We start from the raw sequence: 13927 nt of genomic DNA on the forward strand, positions 1-13927 counted from the left end.
GAAATTGATTGCTTAACCTTTTTTTGCTTGAGGCGTGTGGGTCAAGCATTGGGCGTTGTGGGCGTGGCGGAGCTGATGGGGCCGCTGTCTGCAAGCTGCTTAAACAAATTAGTTCAAAGTTTAATTCAATTTCAGTTGCTGCGCGTCGCATTATTCAAACGCACTTGAGAAAATTTTAATTATAATTTTATTAGCTCTCGTTCGCTCTCTGCTTCTCTTTCAGTTATTTTTATATAAAAATATATGCAAAACGAAATTAATTAGCCGAAAATGTTTTGAGGAATTGTTTATGCTACAAATTTTAATATTTAGTTTGCTGTCGCTCTTCAGTTCATGTGAGTGAATATTTTAAGATAAGCAAAAGTTTTTGAGTCTGCCAAAATGTATTAGAAGAGTGCATGTTTCATAAGCCAACGAAAGAGAGCGTGGGTGCGCGAGAGACCGTGAGAGGGATATCAGCTCCCTCTCGCTCTCTCTCTCTCTCTGTTTGGCCGTTGGCATTTCAGAAATATGTTTTTATTTCCTCTCGATTTCGGCTTGCGCTTGATTTTTGTGCGCCTCCAAAAATACAGATTTTAGACTCTGACGTAATTAGCTGACGCTAAAGAAATTCAATTTGTTTATAGTGCATGTGACAAACGTGACGGCAAATAATTAAGAAATTAATATATAAATGCCTTAATGTAATTACACCAAAAATTCAATTGAAAAATTGCCTTACCTTTCGATTAGATTAGATTGTGCTCTTAGCCATGCAAGTTTACCTTTGCCCAATTACTACGAATTACTTGCCAAAAGGCTGATTAATTATGAGTGTCACATACTAAAAGATACTTTATGACAGCCCTCGAAAGTTTTATACTCAGACAATTCGATGAGGAATTAAGGCGAATGTTAAAAAAGTAAAATAAAATCAAAATAAAATTGCAACAATTTGTATAAAATTATAGTTTATAGAGGAGATTGCAACAGAAGTTCTCTATCTGTTAAAGAAATAAAATCCAAATAAAATTGCAAATATGTATATAAAATTATAGTTAATAGCGGATATTAGAGCAGACGTTCTCTGTATTACAGAGTCTGTTAAGAAAATAAAATCTGAATAAAATTGCAAAAATTTGTATAAAATTATAGTTTATAGAGGAGATTGGAGCAGAAGTTTCCATATTACAGAATCTGCTAAAAATATATATTGAAATGTTTTCTGTTTTTGAGTGAAATCCTCAACCTAGCAAGGAAACCATATCAAATCGGACTACAATGGCGTTCATAACGCTGCCATTTGTCTATATACATATACTATAAACTATATTTCTAAAACGTATATAGTTTTCATATTGTGATATTCCAGTTTCTGCGCGCTCGATATCGAAATGTTGCGTTAAATCATTTTGTGGCATTTGCATTTGCATTTGCAAGAGTTTAGCGCTTCGTTCCAGCATTGTTTACGCTTTTGGCACGTTTTACGAGCTACGCCTCGGCGTCTCTTAGTACTTTCCTTATACAGACTGAGTTGCTGCCGATCGTAACTTAACACTTTTGCCAAATTACAATATTCCAGACCAAATATATATATATATATGAAAACCTTTGACCACAGCAGAATGAAAAACTAAATTGATGATGTACAGGTATGAAGTACCTTAAATAGAGTTATGGCTGAGACGTCGGCGAGAGAGCTTGACAGATTGTCGTAAAGCCCACGCGTTGATAAATGCTAAATTAATTATGCATGTCAATGTTTGACAATAAGAATTAATTAGTCTAGAGTCAACTGAAAGTTTTTTTCCCGTTTTCTCTAGTTGCGCTTCAGGTGAAGAAGCAGATAACACCCACGCAGCTCGGCTGCATGACATAAGCTGAGCAGCAGTGAGCTGATGCTAATGCTCATCAAAATGTTGATGATTACAAATAGTAATGAGCCTGATGATGTAGTTAAGATAGACATTGCAGCTATTGAGTCGAGCTGTGACATTTATGTAAATGTAAATCCCAGCCCTATTTTGTTGACTTTGGATAGCCGGGAGTTTAGTTTCTTTGCATGCAGTTGCAATGCTTATCACGTGGAGTACAGGGGATGGTTTGGGGGCAGCCATATAAGCTCTGGTGTTTAACTTTTATCTAATCGCATTTATTGATAGCAAGCAACAGTCGAAGCCGCATTGAGCTTTCTCGCCCTTTCCGCTGGGGCTTCATTGTTTGAGCTTATATATATATTTTGTTTCACCTTTATGTGTGTCACAGCAGGGTGGGTCGCTGAGTTCGCTGGCGAGGCTTATGTTGTATAATGTTGCAACAAAGCGGTTGCTGACCGTTGCCGTGCGCCTTGCTACGGCTTCTGGGGCAACGCACAAATACTCATTGGGAGTTGTTGCCGCCAGAAGGCGCTTGACTCGCGCTCGGCTTCCCATTGCTTTTGCGGCCGCGCTTATGTGAGGGCTTTAAAAATAGCCAACAGTCAACTGTGTGTGCGAATCTCGCTGCGGGCCACACGGAAACCGGCAATTGCATTTTGTTAGTCAGCTTTCGGTTGCCCGTAGCCGCCTGCTAATCACTTGCCCCGATTCGGTTGGAGAACCTATATGTATTTCTATATATATATGCAGTATGTACTCTACTTGTAACAACAAATATACACGAGTCGCTGGTGAGTGCGTTTCAAGTGAGTCGCATATCTAAAAAAAAAAGAAACAAGAAAAAACCTACAGCACAAATATTAAACACATTACACATATATGAAATGACTTTTCACAGCAAGTTGTGAACAGTCGGCGTCATCGGCTGTGAGTTCCCTTATCAGCGCCGCGCTCTCCATTGCTCAGCGCTATAAAATGTGGGGCATGTGGGTTAGGCGACGCAGCTGGAATAGCTAATTGAATGGCGAAATTGTATGTGAAATGGCTTACACTGCTATCGATAGCAATGTTATCGGTCGCAAATTTATCGACCAAATGGTTATCGATCACGTGACCCAAGTATAAATAATCTAATGTTCCAATGTAAAATTGTGTACTGTTAAAATTATCGATATAATGTGAATGCATCATCGAAACTGTGCTTTATTAATGTTATCAAACTTTGTGGACTATATATATCGATAATCTATTTGTTTTGTCACTAACAATTTTATTCAACTTCACAATATTTGATGCAATTGTTAATTTCATTCATTGATAACTATTTTGACAAATTTATCGATAAGTTTATGCCGAAGACTGTCACGAAATATTGCCGTTAGGGAAGTCGAAATTTTTATATCATATAATTTTATATAAAAGCAAACAAAAATATAGATAACAAAAATTTGATTAATGATCGTTGGTAAATCGATTTATCAATTAATAAAAATAAAGCAAATTATGATTTATAAATAGCTGAAGCTCTGAGAGATAAAGTTCCGCTTTATAGTTGCAATTTCATAATAGCTTTAGCTAGAGCTCAGGTTTAACTGAATCTTTAGAGTGTAAGGCTATGCAAATACATCTTTATATATATATACAGACATATATGTGTGTATGTAGGTATGAGGCTGCTTTGTAATTGTTGCCGGTTAATTGTTCTCGCATGTGGAACAATTTTCGACTCGATTTTAAACAGACGCAGCAGCTGTAGCTTTTTATATTTTCTTTTTTTGTGTTGTTTTGTTGGAACAGCTTACATAAATACGAATGAATATGAATACGAGAACGAATATGAATATGAATATGTGAATGCAAATATTTAGTGAGTGTGTGTTAACAGCTATAAAAATTAACAGTTTTCGATTTCTGTTTTAGCTGCTTTTTAGCTCTATTTGCCTCTCTTTCTCTCTCTCCGTTTAACCTTCAAAAAATAATAAAATATAAAAATAAAACCAAAAGCAAACAAAAGAAAAGCAAAAAGCAAGCATTACCAAAAAAAATTAATACAAGACTTAAAACTTGTTGAACTTGTTTGGTCTGTTTCTTTTTTGTTTTGTTGTCTTTCATTTTTTTGTTGTATTTAATTTTCTGTGGTCTCTAAAGCAATTTGCATCATTTCGTTTCGTTTTTTCTTTATATTTGTTGTTGGCTTGCTGCGGCCGCCGGCTAATGCATTAATCTGCTTTTAATCGCAATCTCAATTAGCAATTAATTAATATCCTTATGTAATGTAAATGGCTATGTTTAGCCTGGAGGTTGTTTGTAGGTCATCGGATGCTGGTGTCATCGAGTCATCGATATCATTTGTCGATTATTCTTGGCCCACATTCATAAAATCTCGCACGCTACTTAGTTGTAGGCAGGTTTATTTTTGTAAGCGTTTTCCACACACACACAGACGGCCCATAAATTTCACTCTGTATCCAGAACTGCGTCAATGACATGCCCAGCATTAGCTGTGTATCTATATATCTGAATCCGTAACCATATCTATATATACATGCATATATGTAGAGAGAGATATTTATTCTATTCGATGCTCAACACGTCCGCTTCGCTGGTTCTATTTGTGTGGGCGCTGCCTGGCGTTGTTTAAAAGTTTCTCCCCACATATACATATTAATACTTGTATGTTTTTCACTTTTTAGTTAGACTAGAATCGGATGTACAGGAATTATTTAAATACATTAACCCACACACTCAAATAAATCAGCCCATAAATTAAATTAGAATTTGTACTCAAGACTTTTTCTATTCATTATTTTGGATACAAACTTGAAATACGGAAAAACAATTTGCAGCTGACATCACGCAGACATCAGACATTTGTGTACATATATAAATATATATATATTTTATACTTTGGCCAACAAAGTTTTATAAAATTATAAATGCGTTTTTTTCGCTTTTGTTTTTGGTTTTTATCTTGACAACAAAAGAACCATAGATAATGTACTGCAAATGTATTGGCATTTATATCACTGGATGCGTGTGTGTGTATTTGAATGGCACACACAAATAAAAAATTGATATCTCTTGTGAAAGACCAGATAGCGATATATACGTATGTGTATGGCATTTGGTAGCTAACCAAAAACTGTTTTTAGCTATTGCACATGTTGTTCAGGGCTGTGCGTGGGCAAATCATAAATATTTGAATGGAAATTATATTATGTAGAATATAGCAAGAAGTTTTATTAAGGAAACGATTCTATAACAAATTTTAAAATAAATACAAATTCGCTAAAGTCTAGAAAATATATTGTTTACATGATACGAATTTTTTTCTTAAGCATAAAAATATTGCAGCTAAATGATGACTCGATCAATTCGATCGACTCAAGAAATTGCTTAATTCTTTATTATAAATAATTCAGATATAATTTAAGCACATCTAAGAAAGATTTGTCATAGTTTAAAACATTTATCTACTGTCAGCTCGTAGAAAGAAAAGCTCAAATATAAAAAAACTTCATATCAATTAAATTTATTTTAAGACTTTTATCAGGGCCAGTTTATTAGTTTATTTTAAATATATCATTTTTATAAGCAATCTCTTTTTTTAAATATTTGCTTTCAATATAGAATAGAGCTAAAATGTTGATTAACAGGAATTTGAATGAAATATTTTGATTTTGTTGCACTAGGCAGTAGATTAGATAAGATTGCTAAAAGGAAAAATAACAAAAACGAAATTGAAGTACCAAAACCAGAGAGAGAAAACAATCAAACAAGACAATAAAACAGACGACGGCAAATGAAATGTTTGCGTGGCGTCATCGATGATTGAATCAGTTTGAACTTTTTGCTAATTTTTGAGTAATAATAAATACATATATATATAAATATATACATTTATTTACATATTTATATATGAATGACAATTGCACCGTTAACGTTTATTCAACATTTTTTACAGTCATTATTTATAGAAATTTTGCAATACCTTTTAACGATTATATATGTATATATATACGTATAATAACAATATAATATATATATATGAAATACAATTCGAGCGGTAAGTGCGTTTAATTTTTTATTCGCTTTTGCTAAGGATGCGTAGTAAGCACGTTAAAAAAAAACAAAAAAAGAAGCCAACGAATCTATAGAGATAATGCCAAGCCATATATTAAATATTTTATATCTATCGTCATAGATAATAATTGCTCTACTTGCAAGTAGACAAGTCTCTGTCTCTCTCTCTCTCTCGCTCTCTATGTTGCTTTTGCTATCAATGATATAAGAAAATATAATTTTTAGTTAGTATATTTATCATTTTATTTCTTTCTTTATATAAGTGCAACCAAAAAAAAATGCCGCTGGGAAGTAAAAAATGCTGCCAAATATAAACTTTACTATATATAACTATGATAATTTCTTGTACAATGAAACAACTTGGCGCACTTTATTTGTAGTTTGTCAATGTGCATTGCTGCTGTTATGGGCCGTGCTTTTGGTTTGGTTTTTTTTTTCATTTTTTTAGCTCGCTGTACAATAGAGCGCAACGGGTGTTTGAGATATAGAAAAAGTAAAAAAAAAAGAAAACCAAAATAAAAGAAAATTTGTGGCAACTGCTGCCTGTTGCCTGCCTGGCATATTTGGCTGTTGCTGCTCACCACGCTCTATATCTAGACATATAATTATACCATATTTATTGCCACTTGAAAATCCACTGAATTACACAATAAATCAATCATACAAGCAAAATTAGTAAAAATTCATAAAATAAAAAATAATACAAATTGCTAATATTAAAAAATTAAAATTAAATTAAATTCACTTAAAAAGTAATTTATAAAAAAAATTCAAAATTTAAAAAAAATATTCATGATTTTTAAAAGTATTTTGAATTGAATTTTAAAAAAAATTAATAAAAAGAAGTGTTTTAAAGTCAAATTTAGAAATTTATAAAAGCCCTTAATAAATTATATAAAAATAATTTAAAATACTAGCAGTATTTTTTTATTTAAATAATACTAAAAATAATTTATTAAAAATGAAAACTGAGTTCAGCACTGAACTTTGTCTAGCAACTAATTTATGTAGTAAAATATGATATGAATTTCTGGAATGCATCTTACACTCATTCAGCTCATTGCATCCCCATATTTAAATAAAAAAATAAACAACTAACAAAAGCTCCAAATATGCGCGCGCTACTAACAACAAATTCAAAGAACCATCGCATACACACACACACACACACTCGCACTCGCACACACATGCAAAACACAATTAAATCTGTCCTTCTGTCTGTCTCTCTCTCTCATGCTCTCTCTGTCTCTCGTCAGTTTTGAACTATGCAAATGCAGCATTAACCCAAATGTTCGGTATAAGCCTAAACGACTATTTCTCTTCTTATTCTCATTTCAGATAATGTAAAATCAGCGTATGCTCAATAAAGAAAAGCTTACACAAAAAAAGCAAAACAAAATTAAATATATAAAAAAACTGCTAAACTTACAAACAATATTCAAGTCAAAGCGTATTTATATATAAACGTTTGTTCGAATCAAAATTAAATTATATACAACTCTTAGCCACGATAGGCTTCACGTACCCTAAGCTTTTAGCTATTCCCAAGCTTTGTAAACCATAAAAAAAATCAAAAAAAAAAGCAAAACAAGAACTCATGCAAAAACGCTAAACATCTATGCTAAATATATATATGTATACCTTATATATATAGGTGCTGATCTGTGCTAAGAGCTGTCTATCATAAAAGAAAAAGAAACCCGAAAAACTCTTATTGAAAGCCAACGTCATAAAGTAAAACGCGCAACATTTCTAGTCGCCAGCTAAGCTATCTATAAAATCCCCCAGCTAAAACAAAACTATATATATAGATATATATATTAAATATACTGAAGAATTGCTGCTGCGATGGCCAACGTTGTCAATATGAACAGCCTGCTCAATGGCAAGGACTCACGCTGGCTGCAGCTGGAAGTCTGCCGCGAATTTCAGCGCAACAAGTGTTCGCGCCAGGACACGGAGTGCAAGTTCGCCCATCCGCCGGCCAATGTTGAGGTGCAGAACGGCAAGGTTACCGCTTGCTATGACAGTATCAAGGTCAGTATAGAAAACCAACCCAACGCATATAATTATCTAGATATACATATAGAGTGCCAATGCTCCAGACCACATGAAAACCCCATTAACACTCTGCTTCAATCGTGTATCGTGTATGGAATGTAGCTTGTAAGCTTTTATTATTTACTTTAATACATCATGGCTTCAGTACTCTACCCCAACAACAACGAGCCATACATTCTACCTGCCCCCTCTCTCCCACCCACCCAAAAAAACACCAACTGCAGTCCCAAATAATGGATCTTGTCGCGCTTTTGTTGTTTGTGCTTATGTGCTTATATTTTGTTTCTCTCTTTTTTTGGTATATATACTCTGTGCTTATCTATAGTTAGTGGCTGTCTCTCTCTCTCACTCTCTGTCTGTCATACTCTCTTGCTGTCTCTCTCTCTGTCGTTGCCGCTGAATTGTGCGCTTCTGAGCCTAGGCTAGAGAGAGCTTGCGCCTTACCCTTAGGCCCCGGCGGCAGCTTTTGTCTCTGCGCTTGTCTTTGTGCCTGCGAATGTGGTGCCTGTGCTTGACCAAGTCCTCGCTAAGCTATAGAGAGATTACCAGAGACCGTAAAGCAATAGTCAAATAAAACATTGAAGTGAAAGCTTTAGAAACGATATCAACATAGATCACAAAAAGTGCAAAAAGTGCTTAAACGAAATTGAAATAATTGAAATAACTAACAAATTTGAATGTTTAGGCGACGCAACTTTTAGAGATGGATAACTGCAAGGTAAACATAATAAATATTATTAAATATCTATAATCACTTTAATTATTATCTTTGATCTTTTACTTAGAGTTAAGATTAACAAAATCATTTCAGCTTTTTGTTTTTTTTAACAGTTGCCAACAAAGTTGAGTCTATTGATCGAAGTTCACGTTGTTTGCCCCACGCTGTTTCCGAGCTCTTTGACATTGTCCAGCGCAAAATCAAAGCATATTTTCCTGCTTTCCCTTTTCTACCGAACAATATTGAATTTTCGCTTGTGAAACGCGAAAAATTAGCTCCGAAAAAGATTGGAAAAGCAAATGCACAAAAACAAAAGCGTCAAAGCGGCAAAAGTTTTTTCCTCTTACTCTTTTTGCTCTTTTTTTTTGGCTCGGCATTTTTCAGCACTTTTTTCGCTCAGCTTGACGTCCACAACAATAACAACAACAAGAAGGAGAATAAGAGCAAGAACAACAGGCTGGAAAACAAAAGGGCGACAATACCTTGACAATGTCGTGGGCTATGCGGAAAAATTAAGTTGCCCGGTTTGTTGTTGTTTGCTTTATTAAGCTTTCTCTCTCGCACACAGTCTCGTCCTCTCTCCGTCGGCTTTTATCTGTGTGTGTTTGTGACAACAATGTTGGCAACACAACAACAACAACAACAACAACTATGTAAAATGGCAACATAAAGTAAAGTATTTTATATATAGTACTTGCTTAATGCTGACAAAATGCCGCCTCGAACATCATCATCAGCATTATAATGCTCATCATCATCATCGTCATCAAATTTGTGACAGCATAAAAAATTACGTTTTCTTTTTTTGGGAACATTTTCGTAGTCGCCTTTTCGGGCGTCAGCCATTTGCCACTTGTTTGGTTAACGGCTGCGGCGGCCGCTTTTGTTATTTTAACAAAACCCCAAAGCGTGGAGTGGAGCCTTAAAGTTAGCCAGAACCCAGACCCGCTGGCCGCCTGCACCACCTACACCTAAACTGGCCACGCTCGACCCGCACTCGTCTATGCCGCGCTGAGTGTGCAAACAATAGTTAAAACTGATGTTTGTAAGTAGCTCGTTGTTGTCCTGGTCTGCGTTGTTGTTGTTGTTGCTGGGCTGCTCTTTTGTTTTTGTACTTTTCACGCCTGTCCTCACGAGCAGCGTTCCTAATTGAGCCACTGCCACAGTTGAGGCTGCACTCCAAAAAAAAAAATTACTCCTTGCTTCCGCCTCCTCCACTTGTCTTGCCACTTTGATGGCTGTTTGTTCTGATGAACGCTTTAATAAAAGCATTTCCGGTTGCTTGAAAATTATTATGTTACAATAGGTTCTTAACTTTAAAATACATTCTCGGAATTTGACAACAATTGAAATTTGAATAATTCTATAATTCGCATAAATCTCTTTCACTTCTGGCTTTGATTTGTTCAGATGTCTAAATATTTCATATGCAAATCTTATGCCAAAACACATTTACCTTCTTATATTTAATCTTTTTTGTTTCTTAAGAAACTCTCAGTCTCTATACTATAATTATTATGTTTAAAAAATTTGACTAAGCTCATCTCCGCCTATCCTTGAAATCTCTTAAAGCTTCTGGCAATTACTTGGCTCAGGCCACAGCTGGGCCGACTGATAAGCTACTCCTGATACCATGGCCCAAAAAAGAAAAAAAAATGAGTCAGCTCTCGGGCTGTAACAGCTGCGAGCTCAAAATGCGAAAGCGAAAGGACACACACACACATACATATATATGTTATGTTTGTATATGGCAGAGTTGTCCGTTTGCCCCATGGGGTTTAAGTTTTTGCCCGCTAGGCAGCTGGCAAATAAAGCTCAGACATTCATTGCCCACAAATTAATTGTGTTATCCTATTAATTAACTATGCAGTAAAGTTGCCGAGCAATTTGGTTCGCTGAGTGAGTTTTTCTGCCCAGCCGCATGACATGCACGAGAGTTTTCTTCTCGCATTTCCCCCTTTTTGTATACATTCGCAGGCTTTGAGTGTTGTAATTGTAGCTGAGTGTGTTTGTACTCATTTTCACCTCTTTTTTCCCCAGAGTGTGTGTGTGTGTGCTTGACACACAAAACGGGAGGCATGCGGCATGATGAGTTTAAATGTATAACGAACTTAAACGTGCAAGTAACCAGCATATAATGGCTGCCAACCAGTTTAAGGACAAGAGGCCTACCTGTGTGTGTGTATGTGTGTGTGTGGGGGCGACAACATTTTCCATGTGGCCACGACACTAATTTATAGTTAAGTTGCCGCATTGTACAGTTTCTAATGGCGTTCGCTTGTGTCGGAAGCGAGCGAGTGCGCTGCCTGACAGGAAGAAGAAGAAGAAGAAAAACTCAAGCAAAGTTCTTTTCAATAAAATATAAGTCGTAAACTAGGTCAATGGCAGATTGTTATAATGCAGCTGGAATAATTCTCTTGATGCATTTATGAAAATGTATTTTCGCCTAATTAAAGCTGGAAAATAATAGAAAATCCGAAGTTCATGCTAAAGCAATTTACTTTTCTGATTTAGCCGGAATTATACGTAGCAGCTCTGCTTAAAATACTTGTGGGCTCTGTGCTTATCCCATTTGGTCGCACAGTTAAGTTGGCCCTTTTACAAATTGGCATCATTTCACTGTTAATTTCCTCTCAATTTAATTTGACCACAATGAGCCAGCTGAAAATGGCACACACAACTTTAAGAGAGCGAAAGGGGAATGGGTATGGGTCGGTCGCCTGTTCTCAAGGAGTAAAAATCGCCATGGCCACAACATAAAACATTTTCCGGTTTATAATTTTCTTGTCACAACAATTTTCACGCCATGCTCGGCCGCCGGCCACCTCGTCGTCGTCGTCGTCCTGCTGCTGCTGCTGCGTGCCGTTGGCTGGTTTTGGTGCCACTTTATCCGGCTGGCTTGGTCGCATTTTGCGTCCTTTCGCCTTTCGCGCGCTTTTGCTACTTAACCAACTGTAAAGCTCTCGGCCATATTGTGTGGCACCTTATTTTTCTATTATATTTTCAACACTGGCTGCTGTTGCTGCAACATATTTCCATCCCCTGCCCCTGCTCCTGCTCCAGCTCCTCCTCTAGGCGGGCAACAAAAGTCAAGTTTCTATGCCATGCAAATTATGAGCTGGGGCAGAAAAAAAATATAAAATAAAATAAATAAAAAAATAATAAGAAAATAAAAAAATAAAAGAAGAATATGGCGCGCCACAAAAGAAAATGAAAATGGCAACTCTTCCGTTCGGGCTGGTGGTTCGGTGGGTCCGGTGGGTCGTTGGGCTGTGCCCAGAAAGTGAAGCCCAACAATATGCGCGCCACTTTGAAGTAATTTTGCTTTAGTTTTTGCGACGTTGTTTATTTCTATTCCATTTTGCAGTTGACGCTCGAATTTCCGAGCGCCTGCAGCGCCTGTCACTCGGAAATACTTTGGTAATTAAATTTTAAAGACAACAGGAACCGACTTTTGGGTCTTGTTCTCGATCTCTCGGTCGCTGGCTGACCTGCTGAAATTCAATGTCATCCAATTATTTTTAATTATATGTTTGTATTCTCGGCTTATTCCATAGTTTGCTTTGGGCCAAAGCAATTTGCCATTAAACTAGAATAGCATTGAGATCGATAATAAGCGAAGACCCAGCACAAAAGCCATGCGAAATTCATGATATTTATCGTAAAAATAAACAAACGCGCCCCAAACAAAGAAGACCCCAACTAAAAAGCGAAGAAAAGAAGCGACGAAGAGACAATATTCAATTTGAATAAAAAACCTGCCAATGGGAGAGCTCTCAACTTGCCTCAATAGTTTGCATAAAGTGTGCGGCAGTAAAGCCAAGCTGAATGAAATGAAATGATTGAAAAAAAGCAACTGAAAACTTTGTGCGGCTGTCATTCAAACCAAAAGAAATTGCAAACTAAAACATAATTGCAGTCATAATAGAAATGCGATTTCGAAACTGTATTGAGAGCTATCAATGTCCTCATTGAATGCTGTGAAAAAAAATTAAACTCGAATTCAAATACAAATTGCATAGCCTTGACATGGTGCAAAAAACTTACTTTATAATTTCATAGAATGTTTAATAAGATTTTGGTTAGAAAATAATGAAAGCTCGATTAAAGTGCTTCGATATTTATAACTACAATTAAAATTAGAGAAATAATATAAAATAAAAAACAAATGGAAATTCAAGTATTTTCAAATGTCATAGCAGCGAGCTTTTGTGGGCTGCGCAACTTTGCGCAATATCAAGCAGCTTTTGCTTGGCAGAAACGTTTCTGCTTTTGCTATTTATACTAATTATAGATTAACTTAGTAACTCAAACTTTTGGTTTGGCTGCAATGCGATATAATTCCGGACATAGCCGCCACCTCTGAAGCTCGGCGCAAATCTGTGTTTAAATGGCCTGCACACCCACACACAGTGCGGGCGAGGAAGAGAGACAGCGGAGACGCCCGCTAATTTGTTATGCCTTACACACGTTGCACTTTGAAATTCCGCAACAAACTTCAAGTCAATAACTCAGCAGCTGGTTGTCAGGAGGCGCCCGCAGGAGTTGCAGGCACTTAATGCATTATGCAGCAGCAAGTTGTGGCATGTCCTTGCGCAGCAAATGTAAGTACTATGCGAGGCGAGGAATGGCGATGGCAATGGGAGTGGAAATGGCACACACATGTGCAGTCTGTGCAGTCATTTCGCAGTTGCTGAAACCTACACAATTCATTCGTCCTGGCTGCTTCCGGAGTCCTGCGACCGGAACGTGACTGCTGCAGCAGCAGCAGCAGCAGTAGCGACAGCGACAGCAGCGGCAAATCGAGCGGGCATGGCATGTCTTAAATAAAATAAATGGCACATTATCAATATAAACAAGAGGAGGACGTCGAGTACGCGAGCTGCAAGCGTAAAGTTGTTAAGTTACTTAAGCCAACAAATGAAGCAACAGACACGGGTATGAGTGGAGCGGGCTGTACGACAAGCTAAACACAGTCACGAGCCTGACAAATTGCCGTCTGACTCCAAACTCCGAGCTGCAAGCACCAAGATCCAGACTTCAGCTTCCGCTTCTTCTGCTTGCTGCTGCGCCCTGACCAACAAACAAATTTGGCTGCTCTCCACCTACAGCCAGCTGCTTGCAGCGTTCATTCCTCTGCCTTATGTCGCATAGGGGTGCAAAAGTTGGCCAAGCAAATAAAAACTAATGCCCATCCACGATGAATATA

At 36.8% G+C, this 13927-nt stretch overlaps 1 protein-coding gene across 26 annotated transcripts in view; it reads left to right on the top strand.

Annotated features, from left to right (window-relative positions):
• LOC111595460 (protein muscleblind) overlaps positions 1–13927 on the top strand; it is a 191203-nt gene that overhangs the window by 52236 nt on the left and 125040 nt on the right. For 14 of the 26 annotated variants that reach the window (XR_003944120.1, XM_030222701.1, XM_030222702.1 and 11 more), the window contains exons 2-3: positions 7278–7976; positions 8686–8718. Coding sequence is in view for 25 of the 26 variants with exons in the window: in XM_030222701.1 (XP_030078561.1) it covers positions 7788–7976; positions 8686–8718 (222 nt within the window). In the remaining variant the exon portion in view is untranslated. Of the gene's footprint in view, positions 1–4848; positions 4854–7277; positions 7977–8685; positions 8719–13927 lie in introns of those variants that run through there. The other 12 variants (XM_023309216.2, XM_023309217.2, XM_023309218.2 and 9 more) reach the window with 3 other exon arrangements.

Source organism: Drosophila hydei, unplaced genomic scaffold (assembly GCF_003285905.1).
Source record: "Drosophila hydei strain 15085-1641.00,03,60 unplaced genomic scaffold, DhydRS2 tig00000060-arrow-pilon, whole genome shotgun sequence".
Classification (NCBI taxonomy): Eukaryota; Metazoa; Arthropoda; class Insecta; order Diptera; family Drosophilidae; genus Drosophila; species Drosophila hydei.